Raw genomic sequence first — 27,310 nt, forward strand, 5'->3', positions numbered from 1 at the left:
CCGCCCAAGTTGGACTATGTTGGATAGTTGTTTCATTTGTATTCATGCAACATCTCCTTTTTATAGTAAGTCGTAAATTATTGAAACGTAAGCGGTCATATCCGGCTGTCGCGCGTGCAGCTGATTTACAAAACTACAAGAAAAAATATTGGTATAGGTAATTGAAAACCCATGTAATTTCAAAACAATACAAAAGCTTGTAATTATTTCTGCAGAAATGCTGTGGTTACGTGAAACAGGATCGTAGTTACACACGCTATAAAACTGAAAAGATGTAGAATAAATTACATAAAACAGTAGTCTAATCTATTGGACAGTGACCAAGTGAGGAAATTAACTCATTAAAGGAATTTGATAGACTTTTAACAACATAGAAAAATTAATACAAAACAACAGTTTCAATGTAAAATATTATGTCCATAAAATATTGATGTCAAAGGTGTTAGAAAAAAATGATTCTCACTTAAAAAATTATTGCACGCCTTATTTATATTTAGTTAACAGTCAAGTCATCTGATATACTTTATAACATCTTATAAAATATATGAGATATCTTCCAAACCTTTAAACATATCTTATAACAAATACAAAAAATATTAGATAACTTACTTATTATATCATATCAATATCTTATGTAATTCATATTCTTTTTTATATATTTATAATAATGAGATAAGAACTTCAATAGTAACGAATTAATATATACTTCCTAAGTTATGACCCGGCACTTGTGATCATGGAATCGTACACAAAATCTGGCTAAAAAGCTCTTGTATTTAGTCTTCATAAAAAACAAAACGAAATTGCAGGCATATACTTAAAAAAATGGTGACTAAAAAGAAGATATAGGGCTTCATCGATTAAAGCGGTAAAGAAACAAATCATTGTGGTATGGGAAATATATGACAAGGATTGTATGATCCCACAACATGGCTTAGAGAAGGCGTGGTTTTGAGTGCTGTACATATAGCAAAAGAAATTGCAGACAAATACTAGGCAAATTGTGACCAAAAAGCAGACATAGAGATTGAACAGCCGCAGAAACAAAGTGTTGAGGGATGTCTATGATTTGTGAGAGGTTTTTGAAAATTTAAAGATTGGCTGTTTGATGCCGTTTTTGAAGGGAGCGTAATTCGTGTATAAGATATTTTCCAATGTATACAAGATATCTTCTAAAGTTTTCAAAATATCTTATGAATTTTGTGATCTCTCTTATGAATTTTGTAATCTATCTTATGAATTTTTCTGAATTTGATATCTTATATACTTTATTTTTTCATTATCTAATTATCTAATGTCAATAATAATTATAAACTCGCCAAAGGATTGTTTATTAATATATTGCATTTAAATAACTCCAGTTGATATCTAGTAATATCCAATTCTCACTTGTTATGAATTCCATATAGACACCACCAAATCATAAAAAGTACGAGCACAACAATGATAAAATACCGTATCAACGACTGTCTACAACTAGTAAAAGAAAACTCTAACTATCTAAGGAATGAACTCCTACATACAGGGTCTTCTTAGAAAGAATAAAAGAAGCTAACACCATCCTTTAACTCTACGTTCCGCTATAAAGATGATATGTTCTCTCATTAAATAATTCAAGGTTTGTTGACTCTAAACGCATAACAAATGTACCCTTAATTTGGTTGAAAATGAACAACATTTTATTACTAGTTGTCCAGCATACCATGATGATAGGGAGACATTTTTCAAGGAGATAAACAACATTTGTCATAACTTTTCAGATCTCACAAATAAGGCAAAATTTATTTGGTTATTTATACAAAGAAAATATTTAGGGAATTATGTTATTAAATGTTTAGATGTTAGACGAAACGTAAATTAATGTACTTAATAACGATGATTATTGTAATGATTTTATAGTTTTGCTCCTGTCTGGAATAAGATGAAGATCTATAACTATATGAAGATTTGATATTTCATTTCAATGTACAAATTGTTTTTGTTACGAATCATAGTGTATTGTCTTGTGTGTATAAATGTCATGCTGCCCATCACGGACCCTTAATTAGAACAATAGATTTTCTTATTCTTATTCTTATTCATCTATTCCATCGAACCTGAAATAAAGAATACAACAGATACAGTTAAGTCTGCCTCATATCTTGATTACATCTAGAAATTGACAACGAGGGTCAGTTGAGAACAAAACTTTACGACAAAAGAGTTGATTTCAGCTTACTAGTTGTGAACTTTCCATTTCTATGTAGCAACATTCCAGCAGTACCTTGTTAGGGACAGATAGAGACTTTCATAGTACCGCGAGATATATACATGTATTTATACGCGTTAGCGCTGTCAATGTAACGTCATGGCATCTATGTGTAAACGTCATTGCCACCCATCATTAAATCGTTCATTTGTACAGACGTCTTTTTCTACTTCATATAAACACAACGCATTCTATCCTATAAGATCACGAGAGCCTGCATATCGAGTATATATCTCCCAGTTGATACGATATTTTAAGAAATAAAAGAATACAACAGATACAGTTAAGTCTGCCTCATATCTTGATTACATCTAGAAATTGACAATGAGGGTCAGTTGAGAACAAAACTTTACGACAAAAGAGTTGATTTCAGCTTACTAGTTGTGAACTTTCCATTTCTATGTAGCAACATTCCAGCAGTACCTTGTTAGGGACAGATAGAGACTTTCATAGTACCGCGAGATATATACACTTATTTATACGCGTTAGCGCTGTCTATGTAACGTCATGGCATCTATGTGTAAACGTCATTGCCACCCATCATTAAATCGTTCATTTGAACAGACGTCTTTTTCTACTTCATATAAACACAACGCATTCTATCCTATAAGATCACGAGAGCCTGCATATCGAGTATATATCTCCCAGTTGATACGATATTCCATAGCTTGCATTACCTATCACGATTTCCTTGTGATGAAGTTGAAATCACCCCCTTTGAAAACTTTACTGACGCCATCACGAGTTGGTTGACCGTTATGTAATATCTGTTTCAAAGATGGATGCGGGTATGTTCCAATTGTCGAAACCACAACCCCGCCCTCTTTTCCTCGAATATGACATACAAAATTAGACTTATCACCAGGTGTTGTACTAACATGAAAAACACGACGGGTGCACAATCTGGAGCAGGATCTGCCTACCCTTCCGGAGCACATGAGATCGTCCCCGCTTTTTGGTGGTGTTTGTGTTGCTCAGTCTTTAGTTCTCTATGTTGTGTTTTGTGAACTCTTGTTTGTCTTTTCGGCAATCGCAGTTTAAGTGCCAATCTGCCGAAGAATTAGGCAGTGTTGAAAACATGACAACAAAACCCGCTCAAGTTTACATTAATTCAAGTTCAAAATATATAATGATGCATGAATATAACATTCATTTCCTTTTCCTGTTCTGGTATTTCAAGATATAATTTGACTGAAATGCACTAGAAATAAACAATTATGGGGAGATAACTCCCTACTTTGCTATCATTCCAACCAAAATTTATCAAGAGATTTCTAGAATTACCAGACATGCAGAAACGAAAGACCTACCATTTATAGCTCAGTATGAGGGTAATCTCAAAATAAGATTGTTAGGTCTGAGGGGTTTTTTTTGCCATGTTTTGACATTCTTCTAAATTGCCTGATTCTTACAAAGCCTGGTAATTAACAGTACAACATAAGAAAAAACTGTAAAAATGTATAGGAAAATGGCTTCAATCATCATATGGACAAAAAAAAATAACAACAAGACAAATGAAAAATTACTAGAATTAAGGAAAGCTATTCAAAGCCAACTACAGGTAATAAATAAACCATGTCCTTGAGACTAAATTAGCTAAGAGTAGATAACGTATACCGTCAGGTGATTGGAGATGAACTCTATAAAGAAAAACAGGACGAAACACTTCTTGAATGATACTTTAAGCAACACATGAGCAACACGACGGGTGCCACATGTGGAGCAGGATCTGCTTATCCTTCCGGAGCACCTGAGATCACCCCGAGTTTTTGGCGAGGTTCGTGTTGCTCAGTCTTAAGTTTTCTATGTTGTGTTTTGTGTATTATTTGTCTATTGGTCTTTTTTCTTTTGTAACAATAGCGTGGTCAGTTTATTTTCGACTTATGAGTTTAAATGTCCCATTGGTATCGTTCTCCTCTCTCTTAAAAAATACCTGAAGATATTGAGATGACATATTTCACTGAAAACAACCCAGATTTTTTGAACTTATAAATGGAATAAATAAAAATGTAAAGATGTGGTATGATTGCCATTGAGACAACTCTCCACAAGAGACCAAATGACACAGAAATTAATAACTATACGTCACCATACAGCCTTCAACAATGAGTAAAACCCATACCGCATAGTCAGATATAAAAGGCCCCGAAATGACAAATGTGAAACAATTCAAACGATAAAACTAACGGCCTGATTTGTGAACAAAATAATGAACGAAAAACAAATATGATATACAGCAACAATCGACAACCACTGAATTACAGGCTCCTGACTTGGGACAGGCACATGCAGAATGTGGCGGGGTTAAACTAGTTTGAAGTTCCCTAACCTGGGACAGTGGTGTAACAGTAGAACATAAGAACAAACTATCAAAATCAGTTGAAAAGGGCTTAAATCATCAGATCTATACAAAGCAGAAATACATCTAACAAAAACACAGAGTGGACGTAGCAGGGTACTTATACATCCCCACAACAAAAAGACACTAAGTACAGATCTGAGAGTATTCGCAGTTACAGACAGAAACCATGCATCTTTGCTATGTCTACTTCAACTTACTAGAATTAGATTCTACTATAATGTGTATCGTTGTCCTTTTTAGACCGTGATAAGTGGGAGAATTTTCTTTCCTTATTGCTAATTTCCCCAGCCATTGAAGATCACTTTCCTTTCTCACTTTTTGTGGAGTGTAGTTGTCACAACTTGTTCAATATGGGCGTGTTCGCATTGACGTCTCAGATTAAGTAGACGTATTTAATAATAAAAGTATTAACATGAATATAGATATCATAAATAAATCGAAACGTGTACTTAATTTTATCATAAAATTTCTCCGGCGGGAATTTTATAAAAGTGGTGTTCCACATACAGCTTTTTACGGTAATATTACGTTTAAAATTTCTGAATTAGGATTGTCCCTTTCAAGCTTTCTTGTTGTTATAATAAGCTAAGATTAGCTTATAAAAGTTGTTCAATCAGATCGTCTGGTATTTTTGGGAATGAAAAAATATCGTCAGTTTATATATCGTTTGAAAAAATGGTTTCAGCATTGCAATTATGAAGAAAATTACTTTGGGTATAGCACATGATTTGTGCATATTTGTTTTTATAAAATTGAGAATGGAAATGGGGAATGTGTCAAAGAGACAACAACCAGACCACCGAAGGCCACCAATGGGTCTTCAACACAGCGAGAAAATCCCGCACCTAGAGGCGGGCCTCAGCCGGCCTCTAAATAAAAATGGCATTGTTGTATACTATCTCCTCCGAAGTACATCAACCGATAGCTGAATGTGGGACCACGTTATTTCAAATCTGATGGTCAAGATCTTTAAGCTTGATTTCAATAACTAAGAGTTTCTGCTCTGTACAAGTCTACGTTTATAATTCTTGTTACAGTCTGTTTTTTTACATCGCGATGACCTTGAGGTCATCCCGATGTATTGCTATCGCCTAGATTTCCATTATGTAAATTAGTTTTGGGTTTGTAACCGATCTATAAACATGATAAATACGCGCACATAAACGAGTGCAAAATAACATTCCTTATCGTTTGATATAAATACATCTCTTCAATGAATACTGATAAAAATATTTTTGTTTACAACATAAATTAATAATATGAAAATGTTTTGTAGTTAGATATATATATATAAGTAAAAAATCATTGATAATATCAATACACACGTACCGAAAAATTGTTTTAAAGCATGCGGAAGAATATCTCAAAGAACGTTTTGTGAAAATACCGTCAAGGACCGGTAACTCTGTAATTGATTTTGCGGGAAAATATGAATGCCTACTCGTATCCAATCTTAGAAAAATCGAATTTTTACAGAAAAGTGTCCACCATGCACTTGCATTGCACTATTTTTAGAATAGTAGAATAGAATGATATACAAATGGATTCAAATCATATATATATGTAACTGTTGTTTTAATATAATATAAACAACAACTCAGTGTATACTGATTTGTATCACTACAATATAATAGTTATTACGGTGAAGTTGAAGTCATCATCCACGCACGAACTTGTCTCAGAAAAAAATATATCTCTGTACATTAACCTCAGTTTTAGGTAAAGAGATATGTTGTTTTTTTCTGAGACAAGTGCTTTTGACCATCCTCAAGAACTTGTGGTCATCCGATGTTCAGTACTTCAGTACTTTGATTTTTTATTATTGTCCTCAATCCAGTATTTTTGTTATCTCTGAGCTTGACGCTATATTTTGTTGGAGTCTCGGTCATGTTTTTGTTTAGTTTTTCGACATTTTGAATGTCTTTGTACATGAAACATAATCAGTTAGGCCTTTCAGTCCTTATTGGCTTATCACTTATCGTTTGTGTTCTGAAGTTTTGATTCTTATCAACACTTATTCTATATACAGAGACATTTTAATTGGTCATCGGATCTGGATTCTACAAATATAATGTATCCATAAAAATGTGAATGTTATATCAAATCGGATTTAATTTCCATAGACATGATAATATGATATAAATATCCCAAACGAATACAAGTGTGCAAGAGATATTTATGGTAAATTGGTCCTACTGGATTTAGGTAAGAAGTGGTACAGCAATGTTTGACTAAAAATAAAATGAAAAGTCTAAAGATAAGACAAGTATTGCTGCAATAATGTTGTTCCAGTCTTTGTTTTTCTTTAATTGTCAGTAATAATTCAGTGGCTGTTTTTATAGTAACTAGGCATGCAATCAACACAAGAATAGTTTACTTTTATTTCGTGACAACACATTCAAATATTGATGTACGTCATAGTAATTCACACAAATGGAAACACAATAAATATTCTCCTGCTGTTGACGTTAATATTGGCAATATTATTACGTCTGCTAATGTTTTATGTTGATGATGACACAAAGATTCAGATTATGTGTTTTTTATTTGAAATGTGTTAAAACAACGATCACTTATCCATGTTATCTGTAATCCTTTTCTTTCATCTTTGTCATAAGTTCAGCTGAAAGATATAAAAATAAAATGATGTCGTTTCCTTACAATTCCTTGCATATGCATTTTTTTGCACCATCTTCAAACGTTAGCCGTTAAATGCAAACAAATCGAAATCATTAAACAAACACGATTTCCTTTCATCGATGTCCACAACTGAACGAGTACGATGACACCATATGGTTCTTTCGGTTTCTTTTGTTGGAACTACACTTTAGTATCCTTAAAAACGTTTGTCTGAAGTTGGCGTTGCAAAGTGCATAACACATAGGGTTTACAGTGCTGTTGATGTAACAAAACCAGTAAGCTGAAAAAGAAAATAGAAATTGTAAATACGCATTTTCTAAAAATGATGAACTCGAAATTAGTCTGAATACCCAGGCGCGGATACGGCCATTTTGGAAAGGGGGTTCCACCCCCCCCCCCCCCCCCCCGAACACCATGAAACATTTACATAATTAAAAAAAATAAAGAGGGGGGTCCTATCCTCCCCCTTTTGAATCAGCCAATGATACCAATTGAACTTATGAGAATACAATATTGTTTTCTTGTTTTGGTACACACTCTACTTTCCAAAGGATCTGCCGTTTTTTCTTCTCTTCAAGTCGGTGTCATCCTGCTAGTGGCGCTGTTGGAGGACTGTGGAGGTTTTATATGGTGTGTTTCACTATAACTAAATAAGGTTTAAATTGACAAAGAAAGGGTGGGGGGGGGGGGGGGGGGGTTGTTCGCACACAAACGGGTTAAAACCCTCCAGATTTTGTGCCATGTACCAATTCGGGCTATCTGGATCATGTAGTGTTTGTTGGTGCATATATGTCATTGTTTGTAGGTCTATCTTCTAGGAGGAGTCGATTGTTTTGTGGTTTGTTATACTGTCTTTACAATTTTGGTTATTTCTGTTATCTTTTTATGTATCAATTATGGCACTACGTCATATTTATAAAACCAAACGAAATGAAACGTCCAAGACAAACCTAACCAAGTGAACTCAAATCACGATCTAAAGATGTGAAGTAAATATACAACCACACACGCTTACCCAGAGTTTGTTATTCTGTCTGTGGATATTTTCGGTTGTTTTTAAGATAGATTATAAAACTCTTAAAATAAATGTAAGAAAAAAGATAAGGTGTTAATCTAAAATAACAAACAATTGAACATATCATTCAGTGATAGACTGATTGAAAAACTGAATATTTTACAAACATTAATTTTGGACAACTACTCAGCAAACATGATAATTAGGGAATGTCATACAGTTATAAGGGTCTGGATGGGGGTCCTTAAATTCTGTATTCTTTAATTTTTTAGACTATTTTCTCTATTGTTTATAAATTTTGACCATTATTCTCTGTTCTCTATATTTTAGCACCCCATTATTCTGTATTTTTTTTTATTTCTATGCCTTTTTTTCATTTTTCGTTATATCTCTTGTCCTTTATTCTGTACTTTTTGTCCATTATATTCTATTGTGTAAACCCTATCCAGACCCTCATGCATATGTTTGCAAATGAATACATATAGTGTATTGATTCCAAACCAGATGACCCAGGATTAAAGTAACTTTTTCTCGTTTGCAAAACACTATAAATTAAGAATTCAGATTGATTATATCATATTTTGTCAATCAAAATTGATAAGAACCATATCGTTGATATAATGTCAAGTTTAGCTCAAATAACCTAAGAGCAAGTCATATTTAATCGGTTATTAAATTCCGTACTGACATAAATATATTTTGAAAGACAGCAAGTTTTGATTAAAAGACGTCAGGATCAAAAGTTCTTGTGGTTTATTGAGAACTTAACTGCATGGAAAAGTAGAAAATTGTAAAATATGAGCAATAGTATGATTCAACGCAAATCACATCACAAACAAACATAAAGTATTATATTTAATAAGGGCTGACTTGCACTATTTGACATTCCGTGGATGAGAGCCCAAGACAATCAATGATTTATTTATGCAAAGATTTGTCCCTGTTATGTAATCACAATTATATAAATTATTTTGCAATGCATAATGAACACATTCAAGAACAGAATTGATTGTATGATGGTGCTCCCGAGAATATTCGAATGTTTATTTTATACAGGAAAAAGATATATAGTTGTAAGAGTTTAATTTTGTTGGATTCATTGAGAACAAATAGCAGAAGGCATGTCCCTTAAGAATGCTACAATTGCCATTATATTCCAGTTATTAATTGATTGTAATCTGAGTACATAAAGCTTGTACACAAAGGCGAATCCGCAATCATTTAATGAACTGGCCAAATGAAACATTGACAAAAAACCTATTTACTTTTACAGGATAAGAATCATCTTATAATTTATATACATCTGTTTTGTTAGAAAGTCTTGGGAAAACTATAACAATTTTTCTTTGTTTACAGAACGATGAGTTCTGACATAAAACAGCGGATCTTAAATACAGTAAGAATAACAAATACGAAGTGATGTTTTAGCAACACTTGAGTTGATATACAAATCAAAACATTTCATAATTAATTCGGAGATTTTACTGAAATATATCTCATGGTTGGTCGCAGAAAACGTAAATATTTTGAAATACTTTGCGCAAAGTACGTCGAAGTTTTATTTTCAATTTGCCTTATGTTTTTATTTCTATAAAAAGTCATGAACTTCATTATATTAATAGAATCGTGGCTATACCACATTGCGAAGTAATTTCATTTCTCGAAGTCGGACAAATGCTTTAATCTTTGGACGCACAACACGTCTTTTTGAACTTGACCGTTCATCAATTCGAGATCAAAAGTGTGAAAAGCAAACCAAAAAATATTTGAAAGCATTTAACCCTAAAGTTCTAAATAATACAGCTGCACCCGGGTAAGGTAAATTTTTTCAGAGAGAGCTGCATTTTTAGCAACATATCTTAAGAACTAGAAATTTAACATATTATGTTAAATCTAATCATGCAATCATCAAAGCGCTAGCTCCTAGTCTGGTAGTGCTCTCGGGGACTAATAATCCATCAAGAGCGGTACCGACCAAGCATTAGTAAAAGCATATATTAATTTCGTATACACAATACATGTATTATCTCAATTGGGTACCTAGAAACTTAAGTTTCGAAAGCCAAATATGTAACAACAAAAACAAAAACCCTAAACACAATCGTGAAAATAATTGGAAGTGTCGCACATCCTTATAGCATACATTCATACATTGTCTAAAATGTCGTAATTTAAAAGAACGAGACCAGAGATAAAATTAGACTTCTGTGAAAATCTGCAGTCAGACCAGTTGACTTAAGTCGTAATATATACCTATGGTTGGTATGACTTAGGTGGCAGTAAATTTATCAACTGTAGTTACAAAATAAAATATTTTCCATCGAATAAGAATTAAGATAAAAGGACATTTTTCAAAGGTTCAGTTTAATCGGATTTTGTAACAATTTGCATTATTCCTAATGTTTTATTACCTTATGATTATGAAATGGATTACATAAAAGTAATTGATGATTAATGTTCCAGCTTGATTTAGTTGTACAAAGTAAATCACTGTTTGTTGTTTCAGCTGATTAGCTTATGCTGTAAGCAATTCCAAATTACCACATGCTTACAATGATGAATGCATGATAAAGCAAAACTTTATTTTTTTCAACTTATGATTGGAAATGCAAGATACAAGAAAACTCATATTTTGACGTATGTTTGTATAATTGCTACGAATATCGGTTGTTCTCTCTCTCTATTAATATATTTAGGACTCTGAACTGCGATAGTACTCCAAACCGCGATGGTCACGCTGATGTGCGATGGTTTGACGATGAAGTGCTTTTTTGATCACGCTGAAGCGCGTTGCTGGCATTGTGACGCTATCTTCTTGATAGCTACGCTAAAGTGCGATGGACTACATAAACTATATTTTCAATGTTTTTTTGTCGATGTAGAAGTCAATTTGTTTGTTAGAAGCAGTTTTTCGGGTTTTTAAGTTAATAAGGAGCTTAAAAACTACTAATACTACGGGAAACGGGAAGTGATTGGTGAAGAGGGATTTTTGTTCGAAATCTACAGAAGGTTCTTTTTCACGTACGATGGAGTGTGGCATTCTCTAATTGCATACGGGTCCGCAGACATCTCCGTATTATAATATTAAGGTAAACGAGGACCTCACGAGAGGAACAACGCAAAGATAAAAGAATTATGTACACATGCAAAAAATCAAAGAGGACGACCTCTCATTTAGTATGCAACTGTAACTGTATATACTAACTATTAAGAAATCTACTTCTCACAATAATTGAACATCTATAGATTTTTAACTAGCCATCAAGCGTAATATAGACAATCAAACACCAGTGAACGGACCATCGCACTTCAGCGTTCCCATCGCACCTCCGAGTCATACATTTATATATATTCATATATTGGATATTGCTTCATGTATATCCGTCGTTTTCCTGGAACATAGCACCCGTTTTCTAGGTAAATGAAAAGGAAAGTACAACTTTATTTTGCTTCATTTCCCTTCTCATGATCATTTAATCTTTTGATAAATACTATAACAAAATCACGGAGAACTAGGACCATCAACATACACTATTTATTGTCTCGTATATAAATTGGTGTATTAGTTTGCATTGAATGAAATTTTCAGTGATGTCCTATACAATTTTCGCGATTATTTCATTTCAGATCCAAATATCTGTAAAGTTGATGATTAGTACTATGTTTACAAGATGATTCTAACTAACAATATCCACAACTTGACGTCGAGTACGATATGTTCATCATTATGTCCTTTCACTCGACAATGTTCTGTCGGTTGAATTTTCAGAGTAGAAAGGTTTTTACTTTGATTGTTCATGTTACTGAACCTAAATCGTGTATATTGGGAGTTTCATTTCAGAGTAGAAAGGTTTTTACTTTGTTATTGAACCTAAATCGTGTTATATTGGGAGTTTCATATCCGATTGTCTCATCGTTTCCGTGTCTTTTGGTACTTATACAGTGTACAAGATTTCCAGCATCACTTACAGTTTCTTCTTTAAAATCCATCGTTTATTTTCAAAAAGGCTTGTATATTCCTCTGATTTAGTTTCAAAGCAATTTGAACAATTCAAAAACCAAAAATGTAAAAATAAAAATGTATTTGTTATCACTTTTCCATTGTAAATATCTAAGGAATGATATTGATATTTTCAAATTTAATAATGATATATATATTTTTTCTATGTTATTGAAATTGATGCTGTTTTTTGGGTAGCAAACTATAAGGAGCTCTTTATCTTTAATTATTTTTACACTGGGTCGACGCCGCTGTTGGTTGACATATATTCCCCGAGGGTATCACCCACCCAGTAGTTAGCACTTTTGTGTTAACGTGAAATATCATTGATATGTTCATTTTCATTAATTTTACTGTTAATTAAATGTTGAATAATGCAAAACACTAAGGTTTTTCTATCATTAAGCATTGATTGCCTTAGTCGTATTTAAGACAGCCCAGTAGTCAGCACTTTTGTGATGAGTCGTACGTAGACGAAACGCGAGTCTGGTGTACAAAATTATAATATGAAAATAAGGAGGTATGATTGCTAATGAAACAACTATCCACCAAAGTTCAAATGATGGGGATGTAAGCAATTATAGGCAACCGTAAGTCTGGTATCCCAGCCCAGTAGTCAGTACTTTTGTAATGAGTCGTACGTAGACGAAACGCGAGTCTGGAGTACAAAATTATAATATAAAAATAATGAGATGAGGTATGATTGCTAATGAGACAACTATCCACCAAAGTTCAAATGAAGTGGATGTAAGCAATTATAGACAACGTAAGTCTGGTATCACCAGCCCAGTAGTCAGCACTTTTGTGATGTACGTAGACGAAGCGCGAGTCTGGCGTACAAAATCATAAGTCTGGTATCTTTGATGCATTTTCAATACTACATAAACTGTGATTAGCTGCTTTAGAAAACCAAAAACAGTGTAATTATTGTGTTACATACGTCATAATTCTCTAATAGCCTTTTTGTCGTATGTTTATTGTAAATAACATATAATTTATACTCTATTATAATAACATTTAATTTACGAAAATTCAATATTTTCCGACAGCTCTGTAGGATGAAAGACAAATATAACTGGAATCATGCACTATAGATTCAAAGCGATTAACTAATACTATTATCAAAATATCGTAATGTTCAAAGGTTAATATCTAACTGATTCAGTTTAGCAAATTAATTTTCTATTTATCTATTTTTTTTCATAAATAGAGTAGGGAGAAATCAGTCCCATGTTACTATACAATTTGATAAACATATAGCACATGGTAAAACAAGTTTGAGCAGAAGGATACGTTTTAATACTCCAGTCTTAAATCCTGGAAACTGTCGTGAAACTGTCATGACACAATCGTTGTGCCTAATGACTAAATATATTTGTTTTTTTTTTTTTATTTTTGGTCTTCTACAAAATGTGAATTTGAAATAAATATTTTGCTGTTTCAATATTTCATATATTATTTTTTTAGATATTATAATATGCCATTTTACATATCAGATCCATTATCAGCACTGTCTGTCTCAGGCTGATATCATGATCTCAGACTGATTTTATATCTGATATAATATTAGTTTATGCCTTTTAATAATATGTACATCTGGTATTTGATACAGCAAAGGCTTTTCCTAACTGTCATCCCCATGTATTTGCATCAAATTTATTCATGATATTGAATAAAGAAAGCATTTATAACAACATTCAATACATATACAGAGGCAAACCATTTTTCCAAGGCTAAAACTGTTATGTTAAAGCCGAATGGCTAAATGGGGGAGACATTATCAGTCTGTCATACGTGTGGGCGAAATACAAACCATATCAATTAAAAAAATTAATTGAAAACTCTTTAAGCTGAGAAATTAATAAATACAAAAAAGGTTAATATTTTATCCTTTTTTTAACTATGATCTCAAGTTTATGCTGGCACAAAGGGTTTAACATGAATGGGATTTCAACGGAGCAAATTCTTTTATCCAATGAAATGTTGCCCATGTAAGCTAATCTTGCCTTTTACCAGGTTGTTAAACATTTAACCATAACTTGCTGAATTTCAAAATTCAAGTCTGTAGATTTCTTTATTTTCATACTTCCTCCCATATATATATTTAGACTTAATATGCCATAAAACAGTTTTTAAAAATGCAAAAATTTAATATTTTCTTTGGACACACAGTAAAAAGCTTCGGACGCACGAAACTTATAGATTGTATAGTCATTTACTAACACTGGATCAATACCACTGCGGGTGGACTGTTTGTCGTCGAAGTTATCACCAGCTCTGTAGTCAGTGCTTCGGTACCGACAAAATTTAAACAGATTTTTCTAAAACTGTCCGTCGATAAATTAAGCCGAAACTAATGAGAAACCTAGGTTTCATCTGCCTCAAGCAAAGTTAACGTCGGCCGAATTTGACCACACTTGGTCATACAGCTCCCTATCGTTTCTACTTGTTTATTCATCACTGGTTTCAAATGTTTTGGTTTTGAGAGTTCCTGATGAAGATAAATCCGGAAAGCGCTTCGGACGCACAAAATTTATAAAGTTTTATTTTCATTTAACTTTACTGAAACCTAGTATTTCATTTTAAATATTTATATATATATAGGCTGTTGATTTAATAGGATCATGTATGTACTTGAGTGAAGGCACGATGGCACAAGGTGTTGTAAAATGGTTAAGAATGTATTGAAAAAGAAGCGGTAAACTTGATTTCAAAAGAAAGTACATTTCCCACTGTGATAGAAATTTTGCATATTTACTCAATTGCCCCCATTACTGTATAAAAATAGTTTAAGGTGGTTTTGTTTTCAATTAACTCCGTTGCAGCGTGGTAGAGTAATTAGAAGCCTTACCAAATCATGGCATATCAATCTGAAACAATAAACATACAAGACAAATTGGTTCCTTTGGGCATACAAACAATCAATTGATGTATTAGGTAATTTCAAAACACACAAAACGAGCATCAAAGCTATTCTCTAAAGATTTATGCAGCTGAAACGGAAGAGAATGAACGATATTTTATTGTTGAACGATACATTTTGCAGCTCATTAAAGTATTTGTATTTATTAAAGGTCGTAATGAAAGTGATATTAAATTAAATTGCTAATACTGTAATTTATCTCTTTTAATATGATATGGTATGCCTTTATACAGTAACCGTATGCTAACCATTTTTTTATCAGAATTATTCTGTAAAATGTAAAATAACAAAAATACCGAACTCCAAGGAAAATTCAAAACGGAAAGTCCTTTATCAAATGGCAAAATCAAAAGCTCAAACACATAAAACGAATAGAAAAAAACTGTCATATTCCTAACTTGGTACAGGCATTTCCTTATGTAGAAAAGGATGGATTAAACCTGGTTTTATAGCTAGCTAAACCTCTCACTTGTATGACAGTTGCATAAAATTCCATTATATTGACAACAATGTGTGAGCAAAAAAAAAACCCAGACATAATAGGTAAAAATGCCAAAAAAATCGGGGTACAGCAGTCAACATTGTGTTACAGCTATAATCTTAATCATTATAAAAACAAATAACTATTTCAACAAAATGTTCTACTGTGGTCATCAGATTTTAAAAATAATGAGTTGTGGTATTCTTGTCAATGAAACAACTAGTCATCGAAGGACAAAGGACAAGGATTCAAACAACTACATATGACCGCCGTACGGCCTTAAACAATGAGCAAAACCCATACCGTATAGAAACATATAAGGTTCAGGGATAACAAAATGTGAAGCAATTCAAAAGAGAAAAATAGCTGCCAGATTTAAGCTTATACAATTAAACGAAATGCAATTATGACAGACAGTAACCAACAACAACCCTTGGATTACATGCCCCTGGTTTTGAACATTCAGGTGGAACAATGATGTTACTATAGGACTTGAATCGTCAGACCGGATTACATCCTTAGTTGTGTTTTGTACATTTCCATGATGCGTTGTTGTTACAGGTGACAATCGAACAGGAAATTGTCTCTGAATTTGTTTTCCCAATATACCTTTTAGTATGTATATTGGTAAAAAAAAATCAGAAACACTAGACAATCGCATTGCATTTCATTTTCTTTATACTGATTTTATACACAACCATTTCCCACACTAAATCTACCAAACAAAATGGTTGAATTCTTATTTAAAAAAACACTTCTTGATCTTTAGAACTCTTTTCACACAAAAAAGTATCTTAAAGACTAAAATAATTCGTAACATAGATGGACTTGTTCGTGACGAGGATTTCATAATCACATATTTATTTTTTTGTGTGAAATGACTTTTAGATATTTGTTCACCCTAAATTGGCAATACAAGGCATTATCTCAATTAATAGTACTGTCCTTGTAGAGAGCATTCGTCAAGATTTTGCAGATTATTTTTATGACACCAAACACGAATATAATCAGATATTAAACAAATTTCCCCAGTGAACTATTGAAACGTTGCCCGTTTTCTTGCATTTGTATTTTCGATGCATGTTGCCAAATCTAATTTATCTAAAATTGGCGTTCTAAGAATGACCATTCTTATGTTGTGTTGTAACACCACTGTCCTAGATTAGATGGAGGGTTGAGCGCTACCAAACATGTTTAACCCCGCCATTCTTTATGTGCCTGTCCCAAGTCAGGAGCCTGTAGTTCAGTGGTTGTCGTTGGTTCATGTCTGTCGTATTTGTTTTTCGTAAATTGTTTTGTTATAAATTAGGTCGTTAGTTTTTTCAATTGAATTGTTTCATATTTTTCATGTCGGTGCCTTTTATAGCCGACTATACGGTATGGGTTTTTCTCATTGTTGAAGGCCGTACAGTTACCTATAATTGCTTACACCCACTTTATTTGAACTTTGGTGGATAGTTGTCTCATTGGCTATCATACCACATCTCCTTATTTTTATATGTCACAAACTGGAGTGGATATTTGAGAAAGAATGTCTGTATAACTGTTATTTAAAAAAAATCAATGTCCAAAGCCTGTTATTTCTGCACAAATCAGTGCAGCCGAACCAGACGTAAACTCAATCTGTAACCCAGCATAGTAGACTCACATTTTAAAAATAAGCTCAGTATGTGAAGGCGTTTAGAAAAAAAGTCTGCTAAACTGCTATTTTCATGAAATTTTCCAAGTCCAAAGCCCGTAGTTTTGGAAAAATCAGCGGAGAAGAACCAAACGTAAACTTGATCTGTAACCCATCATAGTAGACTCACATACTAAAAAGTCTGTATAACTGCTATTTTCTTGAAATTTTCAAAGTCCAAAGCCCGTAATTTCAGCAAAAATTAATGGAGTGGAACCAAATGTAAACTCGATCTGTAACTCATCATAGTAAACTCACATACGTACTGAAAATCAGCTCAATATGTGAAGGCGTTTAGAAAAAAGTCCGTATAACTGCTATTTTCATGAAATTTTCAGAGTCCAAAGCCTGTAATTTCGGCAAAAATCAGCGGAGCGGAACCGTACGTAAGCTTGATCTGTAACTCATCATAGTAGACTAACATAATAAAAATCAGCTCAATATTTAAAGGCGTTTAGAAAAATTACGTATAACTGTTCGTTGCGGAATGACAGAATGACGAAATGACGGATAAAGGTAAAACTATATGGCCCCGACAACTTTGTTGTTGGGCCATAAAAATCGCATGACTACAGCTCTTGTCAGCCCTACTAAAAACGAGATAAAAAAAAATCGCATGACGAGCGTTGTGTCTATGTATGTGCTCATGTCAGCCTGTAATTCTTTAAAAGTATCGGATTTAATTTCTTTTGGAGGTCACGCAATTATTAACATCATCTTTGCAATTACGATGGAATATATAAATGAGAAAACCGTAGCCTAGGGGTACTTCCTTCTATGTTTTAACGATTCGATTTTGTCTTTAAGCATCATTGGTATCAAGTTTAAAGGTTCAGAACTCATACATTCGTGTAGTATGCAACCTGTCCTATGTCACAGCAAGTGCGTTGATGCCTCAAGGTAACAAACTCATGACTTGTTATTATAATCAAAGGAGATGTAAGGTGTGCGTAATTTTATACCAACCTCACGACACAAAAATCCAAAAGACTTCTATTACGTCGTCATAGTGTCTTACTAAATAACAGATGTTTATACAATATGTCAAGCTAACAAAAGTTGTGATTAAATTCAACAGAAGCATTAAAGATCTTCCATCAATACATGATTATTTAGATAACAACCCAAAACCAAACAAACCAATAAAAAAACAAAAAAACAAACTAATAAACAAATAAAAAAGAGAACTCATTAAGAAATGAGATAATAAACCTTCGACATAGTTCCTGACTTGAAACTAACTCGCGAATAAGTGTTTGGATAAACTACCACAGTTTTTGAGATCCCAACCCCTTTTAATCTCAACCACAGGAGTAACAAAAGAAAAGTAAAAGAATGTATTCAACAAACCAGTGGTGTAGTACAGAAACACATTAATTCATTAGCACATACTTGTTTACCTGTCTTTTAATATTTTTTTTTTACATAAGTGAGATTAAACATTAGAACTGAATTTTTGAACTTGTCTTTTCCATGGATATTACCATCTTCTCTGTGTTTCTTTCTGTCTCATATTTCCTTTCAATGTTTTAACTGCTATATGAGGTCATTTAGTAACATTTTATTATAACAAACATCATTAACAGTAATATTCATATTCACTGATACGGCGTGTCTTTAGTTTGATCCTTTTTCTTGTTTTTACTTAAATTATAGTAAGGGAATAAACTTTATATGGTGATTTGTATACAGTAAAAAAAATATTCCTAAAATATGTTCACATGTTTTTATCTCTATTCTCTTATTTCACCGAGAGGCCAGCGTTCTATTAATTATAACTGTAAAAATTCGTCATACATGTACTAGTTTGCTATAATTAAATAATGCAATTATAGTATCATTCTATTACATTGTACATTTATTTTCAATTATTTTCTCTTATCAAATAAAAACTGATTTAGAAAATCTATATGGAGTAGAGATTTATTTTTATCAAAGCTGAATGGAAAATAGACTCATCATAGAAACCAGGATTAAAATTCAGTACGTCAAACACGCGTTTCGCCGTCTGCAAAAGACTCATCAGTGACGCTCGAATAAAAAAATTTAAAAGGCCACACCATTGATTATTAAAAGTTAGGTAATGGGTCAAAATGCATTTGCATGTCTCTGGACGAAACTTACTATATATATGAAAAGAGTAAAATAACAAAAATACCGAACTCTAAGGAAAATTCAAAACGGAAAAAAGACGTAAGCACTTACTTTTTACCAATAAATGTTGCTATATATAAATTTATGGTTAATGGTCTCTAAGAAAGAGGTAAAATATAAATGGTATACTAGACGTACAGCGGGGACAGCATAAATAGATATCGGATAGCACAAAACTCTGTTATTTCTAATATTAGACAAATATACAAAAGTGATAATAATTATGTGAATATAGAATTTTGTATCAATCATTGTTTCAGTTTAATTTTCCGCTGCACTTCATAGTCTCTTAGATGATGAATGAATTTGTCATTTCCCATCATGTAATTATTCGCTTAACAATCCTATTGATATGGTAGGACATAGTCAATTGGATAAAATGATTAACTGGACCTTGGTGCACGTCATTGACGTAATAAACGACGTTTTCATCACTTTTTACTGATACTAATGAAAAAATATTGCAATTAAAACCAACGCGCTGAATAAATGAACTGATTCTATTTGATAGCAACCAATTTCCCTCAATATCCTTTATTAATTTTTCCAACGAAAATTTATTTGTATTATTTCTTAAACTAATGGTTGCAAAAATAAATGTTGGAGAACATTGTGGATTATTCAAAAACAAAAGAAAAATCCACAAACCTTTATAAGATTAAAAAGGGGATGAAGATGCGAACATGGCAATAAAAACATAGGTCGAAGAAAAACAGTCATCATCATGACAATAAGAAAACGAACACACAAACAACATTCCACAAAACACTACGCTAACTTACTCACTAATTTTGTTATAACGTGTACTAGTTTTACTTTAAAGATTTTAGATACAGAGTGAGTAGTTTGAGAGGAACAACACTTTTACTAAGTTACCTTGTTTCAAATAAGCCTGTTCAAAGAATCATATGCGAGTTTTTAATAAAAAAAAAAATAATAACAAGTTAGACCTTTCCAAAAAGGTCTGGAGTGTTTAATTCACAGTATCGCCAGCTTGTGTGACTTTTAGAGAAAACGACTTTTATGTTTTTTTGTCAAAAAGTATTTTTATTGATACTCGTGATTTCATCATCATCGGAAGTAAACAGCGAAAGTTACCCATAAATTGATGCTTTAAAAGGGTTACACCTATAATGTTTACATCATATACTTGTGTGTTTGTTGTTTTGTTGTACTGTTTTTAAAGTGCCGTTTTAGACCAATACTTTCTAAATTGTATAATGTGTATGTTTAAAAAATTACTTTTTAACAAATAAATAGTAAATAATTACTGTCAAGATCGAGTAAACCAATCAGTGGACAGAGCTATCGTTCTCGTATACTATATGTAATGTTTTATGATATAATACTAACGCAATACACATCTTAAATATGAAATAATGTTAAATACATGTTATGCAGATAAAAGCAAAGGAAATGCGTAATTATAAATGTATCAATTTTGACAATCAGCGCTTAAGCAACAATGTGTGATCCCTTAGCAACATATTCATCGATAGGGTCTCGAATACCTATACTCTAAGACCATCCGTATATATTTTATTTTCCCCTTTCTGGCGTGTGACAAATCGGATAACTCATTCAGGCCAAAAGAATCTTGGCCGTCACACCAATCAGCAAATAGTATAATTAACTGTTGTTTAGCAATAGTTTTAATATGGCGTGTTAATTGACACAAACTAACGCTTTCGCACCGTGATGCGAAGCAAAAATTCTCTTCTTATTCTTGTGACTTTTTTAAATATGAAAATAAGGATACGTGGTATCAATGAGACAACTACAGGTAACCCAACGGTCCTCAATGATAATAAGTAAAACCAGCGGATTTGGCGCAAAGGCGTCATAAGCAGTTTGAGAAAATGACAATATGTGTTTATATATGTATTAAACGTTTTGCAAATAAAATCGTGTTGGTACAGATAAAGAGAATATCTAAAAAAACTACTATAATATTAAATTGTTAACCATAAAGAATAAGTTTATTCAAAAGACCAATAAGTTACCATAGATCGTATCTTAATTAACGGGCTCTATAAACAACATCGACGTAAGAAACAGGATGTGCTATCCAATTTGTATGACGATTTCTATAAGTACAGGAAAACGCCCAAACCAAATATTTGTACATATAAAAGAATTTATTAAAGGCTGTTAGTAACTTGTGGTAACGAATGTCTAAACTAAATATTTGTGTCTATGAAGAATTTAGTAAAGGTTGTAAGAAACTTGTGGTAATGAAATCCCCAACTATTAAAAAATAGCAACAGTTTTTAGTATAAAAGGAAGAAACAATTTCAGTCTAATGTTTATAATCAAATCCATCTCTACAATTCTTAATTCAGAGCCTTACCTTCATTCATATCAAAATGAAAGAAAAAAAATCAGTGTTGCCATTTTCGTTGTTATTCAGTCATTTATAATCACCCTGAAAGAAACTGCCTTCCATACTTATATGCGAACTCTATTTCAAATAATCATGAAAGGAGCTGCTTTCAATGCTCACAAAACGAATGCCTTTGGTCGACTACTCTTCTATAATTATCAGCCCAAACTCTCAAGTCCATAAAAAAACATTTCAGGCTGATATCCAGTAGAAATTAAACAAAAGAAATAGAACTCTTTATTACAGAAGGTAAAAATGGCCAAGTTGGTATATTTGAATTGTTAACATATGTTTCTGTGGGCATTAAAAGTTTAATGTAGGTGCATAATTTACGATGTTTTGCATTTTATAAATGTGTTTATACTTAAATTATAGTATGGAGCTCCGAGATATTTGTAAACTTTTAAATCAATGACAAATTTTCACAAAACAGTCTATTATGGTAGTCAAGTGAAATACCTTTATCATGAGGCATAACAGTAGGGTTTTCAGTCACACAAAAAAAAAAAACTGGTGCCACTACAAATATTAAAAGTTGAGGTGTTTTTTTTTCTTGTATTCTTTTTTTATTTTCGTTTACTCATTTTTCAATCAAAATTTAGGCATATTAATTTTTTTATTCATGAAATGTACTAAAAAAAGAAAAGTTGGACACCTTTCACTAACACTTCCTTAAATTTTTACTGAAACTGAAAGTCCTTGACGACTTTACTTGTGGAATTTTTTTATGCATAATTTCAAAAACATTGCATTTTTTGTATGTATGATCTAGGGTAGTTAGTCTTCAAACTTTTTGTTTGTGTCTTTTTTTTTAAACTTTCGAAAATATCTCTAGAAAACCGACCATATAATAGTTTAAAGTTGACAAAAGGCCTAAAAATGATGCTTAATAGCTAGTAGATACAATTGTCTTTCAAAATTAAACTGTTATACAAGGATCGAAATGATGCTATGTGGATAACTTTATCGGTTTTCAAGAATTAAATGAACAGCGCATCATCCCTGAAATGGCGTCCATTTTCACGATTGAAAAACTTAGGTGGCATAATGGGGAGATAATTTTGACGAACTAGAGTCCTGACTGATTTGATATTCAACACTTTACTTTTCAATGCAATTTGCATTGTGAGATAATTGTTCTGTATAAACACCTTTCGTTGTAGATTTAATAAAAGAATTAAGGAATTTTACGTTTGGAAAATTTTAAGCAACATATAAGACTTTTTATAAACAAGTTAATATGAACTAGTATAAGTCGAAAAAGATACAGGTTGTCGATTCCATGGCCTATTTAGACAATATATTTCGCCTCTGTAAAAGTATGGGCGATTAGATATGTGGGTTTCTTTCAAGGTACTCTACAAAGATTATTTTTTTGTTACCACGGCTTGCCATTCAATTAATTTCTATGACAATTGATAGAAGAAGTACTTATAAATCCTCAAATGCTTGGTCATTTACCTGCAAATATAATATGCATGCGAATGATAGATATAGTATCAATCTCGCTACATGCAAGAGACATGGTTTGTTAATTAAGAAGACTACAAGAAAATGAATTTCCACTATCATAAAACAAGAGTTTGAAATTGATTCTTTTTTGTCATTCATGTACTACTTAAAGGAAGGGTATTGTAAGGACTATTATTTGGCCCTGAAATTGCAAAAAAAAAATCTTCATTTCTTTCACAACTATGTTCTTCTATTAATGAATAAAAAGATGAAATAGTCCATACAACGTTATGTTACATATGGATTGATTTTTCTTGTTTCTCATTGGTTTATTTGGTCACGTGTTTTCCAATATATATTTTGTATTTTTTCACTTTTTTGACATATTGACTCTATGTTACTAAAAATTTCGTCTTCGGTCAATATAGTCCGAACAGGTCCATATATAACGTACTGACCTCGTCAAAAGTTCATAATTGATAAATATGTGATATCATTGTTGCCTCATACATTAAGGCGACAGTAGTTAATCGATGGTCAAATCTAGTAAATCGATTAAAGAAGATAAACTTTCAAGGTAACAAACATAAACTGAGGGAATCGTATGAAATCCAAAAGGAGAGATACCGGGCTTCGACAGGGTTAACGTCTCCTGTCCAAATTGGATATTTCACGCATTTTTTTAACGTGATAGTTTTTGATAGTGTATGAACAGCAGCCTTAAAGAAAAAAAAAGATACCATTCTCAATTCAACTTATTTATGTACGAAATCTTAAGCAAGATATGTTTTTTTCGGCAAGGCTGTACCTCAACGGTGACTGCAATAGACACAATATTCAAATAAACTGTTTTAGTAGTTATTCTTGAGTTCCAAGCATGAAAGTCCGAACCAAATATGGTATAAAATGACATAAGTTGATTCTATGAGACTAACATGTTGTAAACATATGAATGATCTTATTTAGTAGTTTATCATCATTATCAAACTTGCAAAATGGGAGATAACTTGGGGCATGGACTTTCACCCACAGAGGTGCAGCGTAAAAACTACCACCAGTTCACGCTCACCAATAAAACAGTCATACACGCTTAAAGGACGAAAGAATATATAATGCAGGTTTATCTAATATTAATATTATTATGTTTTTTTTTCATTTCTGCTTGATATTTGTAAATAATTTCCTACTTTTTTTACTTACAAAATTGGTAAAATAGTCCCGGAACACATCCACTGCAAAAACTTTCAATGATTGTGGTAATTTGATAAGGAAGCCAAGTTACTATGAACGCCAGCAAAATTGCACTAAGAGTCTTGGCTGCTTTTTGGTCTTGCTTTTTCTCTGAACGTTTCCGTTTTGACTTTTCTAGTTTATATGCTGCATGTGTAGCTATTTTAACATTTTGTGCATTTTTGTTTGCGTCATTGGAACGTATGCGCCGCCCAAGGGCGGGAGTACCAACAATTTGTGTTAAAGCTGTTCTCTTAAATTTCCGGTCACTGTTTTCACTAAATGAAGATTCTTCGAAATTAATTCCATTATGTGTTCCATTGGCTTTACTTATAACAGGGCTTGCTGGAACTATTTTATCATCGCTAGCCTCTTCGTTGTCATCGATCATCCGTATTGTCGGATGAACTTCGGAATTTCCATTTTTACTTTTTGGAATGTCAATCACAATTGTATATAAATTATTAGACTCATCAGTAGCAGCTTTTTTCAAAGCCTTTTCTATACTCGGTGAAGAATTTTCCTCTTGAATTGCACAAGTTGAATCTGGCGACGTTAGTGTTTTTGCCGAATCGGCTGCCATTAAAGGAATTACTAGATTGGAAGAATCGCTACGCTTAGAATATCGTCCAAAACTATATCGAGATATGTGTCTAAATTTATAAGACCCGGAACGATAGCTTCTGAATGATTGTTGACTGGAATCTGGAAAAGAATTAGCTACCGGAGAAAGTGGTTCACTTGAACTTGATTCTTCAATCTCGTAATCCCTATCTATTTTGCAACAATTCAATCTTTGCCAGCATGATTTATCCTCCGGGGGAAATTCCATTTCAGGAATATACAGTCCTTCTATATCTCCATCAGATTCACGATATTTCGGGTGATAGGCTATATCCTCTTCAATAGAACATGCAAGTTTCTTCTCTTTGAAACTTTTATAAGCTTGAAGCATTGGCATGCGTTTTTGTCTCTTTTTTGTTTCCCTGTATATTTTTAAATATAAAGTTGTCATTATGATGACGGGCAACCAAAAAGCAATAATATGTGTTCCTATAGTTACAAAAGCATTTGTGTATAAAAATTGTATGTAACAGTCATCCTTTGGTACTGTCCGTTCTCCCTCGATATGTGGCCAAGCAAAAATCCATGGTGTCCAAAGGAGAGTAGAAATAACCCACACAAGCACAATCATTAGAACGGCTTTTCTTCCAGTTCGGTTTGCTCTGTAAGTTAATGGACGTGTAACAGATAAGTATCGGTCAAAACTTATAACCAAGAGATTAGCAGCGGAAGCATTGCTCATGACGTAATCCATTGATAGCCACATATCACATAGCAAAGGACCCAGGGGCCAATGTCCCATTAACAGGTAAACAGTATACAGTGGCATTGAGATGACGCCAATAGCCATATCAGCAACAGCCAAACTCAATAAGAAATAATTTGTGATTGTTTGAAGTTGTTTGTCAATCCTGAATGCAATAATAACTAACAAATTGCCACCAATAGTCAACGCAGCCAAAATAGCAACAACAATCGACACAGAAATAATTTCTAGTAATGACTTTTCAACATGTCTGCTATTTAATCCATCTGAAAAATTGCTTGTAACATTTAAAATGTTGGCTGTCGAAAATTCTGTGAATGCTATGAACGAATTGCTAGAAAACTGAGAAAAATTATCGATGTTTGAATCAGTTAAAGTTGGAATTACAGATGCAAAGGTTTTACTTGTGTTCCATTTCTCCGTGGTAACATTATCTACACCCATGATACACAACGTCCCATGACTTTGCTAAACTTTTTACTATTTAACAGGCATTGTCGACTTGACCTTTATTTTAACGGCGATTATCAACTGATCCACAAGTGACTTTGGATGTAGTGAATGAAAACGTCACATCAAAAATAGTTTGTTTCCTATAAATCCATATAAAAATCAAAAGATTTTTTGTCATAATTGAATCCATGCATCATAAAGTGTAATTCTCCAGGGCTTATTTTCATCCTTCTAATTAAAGTTTGTAAAATAGATTCAAGTTGTGGACATCAAACCTAGAAGTAAAAATCAAATGATTAGTGATCAATAATGACTGCAATATCAGGTAATAACGTTCCAAGATTTGACGTAAGGAATAACTTCAAGCCAAGATAACAAACTCAACAAATACAAATTTTATGATTGGTTTGGCAGCAGTTTTTCTTAGAAATTAATTGAAATCATAACAACCACTGCACGTTATTTTAATGTCTCAATTGCATTCTGCGATCGTTGATGCAATACTGCATATTCTATACTAAATGCTCTCATTATGTTTTTTGCTAGTCCAATAGAATTAGGTCATCTAGTGGGTTTGTTTATACCTTTGTTCCCAGCATAGATAGTATTGGTATGAACTATTACTTAAAAGGTAAAATTTCCTATGATAAAAGACGTAACAATTGAAATCCGCAAAAAATCAAATTTTACCAGTATTAAATTATCCATGCTAATATATTTCAGTTTCAAAATATTGGATAATCAAAACTTTTACTTATATTTTATGGTACAAAACCTTCTAAAATATTTCAGGGATTTGCTTACATCTGACATAATAGAGAGGTAGTACAATTTCTTTTTAAGAAAATAAAGGCTTAACATTTTATATATTTTAACGACCTATATATGTCTATTTTGGTTAACTCATGTTGCTGGGTTGTTGTTTTGTTGACGTCTACTAAACACTTGATACAATACAATG

At 32.6% G+C, this 27,310-nt stretch overlaps 1 protein-coding gene across 2 annotated transcripts in view; it reads right to left on the reverse strand.

Annotated features, from left to right (window-relative positions):
* Positions 1-6,977: 6,977 nt before the first annotated feature.
* The window catches only part of LOC127738298 (muscarinic acetylcholine receptor M2-like), a 62,582-nt gene continuing 42,249 nt past the window's right edge, over positions 6,978-27,310 (reverse strand). For both annotated transcript variants that reach the window (XM_052249500.1, XM_052249501.1), the window contains 2 exons: positions 24,537-26,624; positions 6,978-7,530 (listed from right to left, as the gene is read on the reverse strand). In XM_052249500.1, coding sequence (XP_052105460.1) covers positions 7,364-7,530; positions 24,537-26,340 — 1,971 coding nt within the window. In that variant the 5' untranslated portion in view covers positions 26,341-26,624 and the 3' untranslated portion in view covers positions 6,978-7,363. The remainder of the gene's footprint in view (positions 7,531-24,536; positions 26,625-27,310) is intronic.

Source organism: Mytilus californianus, unplaced genomic scaffold (genome assembly GCF_021869535.1).
Source record: "Mytilus californianus isolate M0D057914Y unplaced genomic scaffold, xbMytCali1.0.p SCAF_4, whole genome shotgun sequence".
NCBI lineage: Eukaryota > Metazoa > Mollusca > Bivalvia > Mytilida > Mytilidae > Mytilus > Mytilus californianus.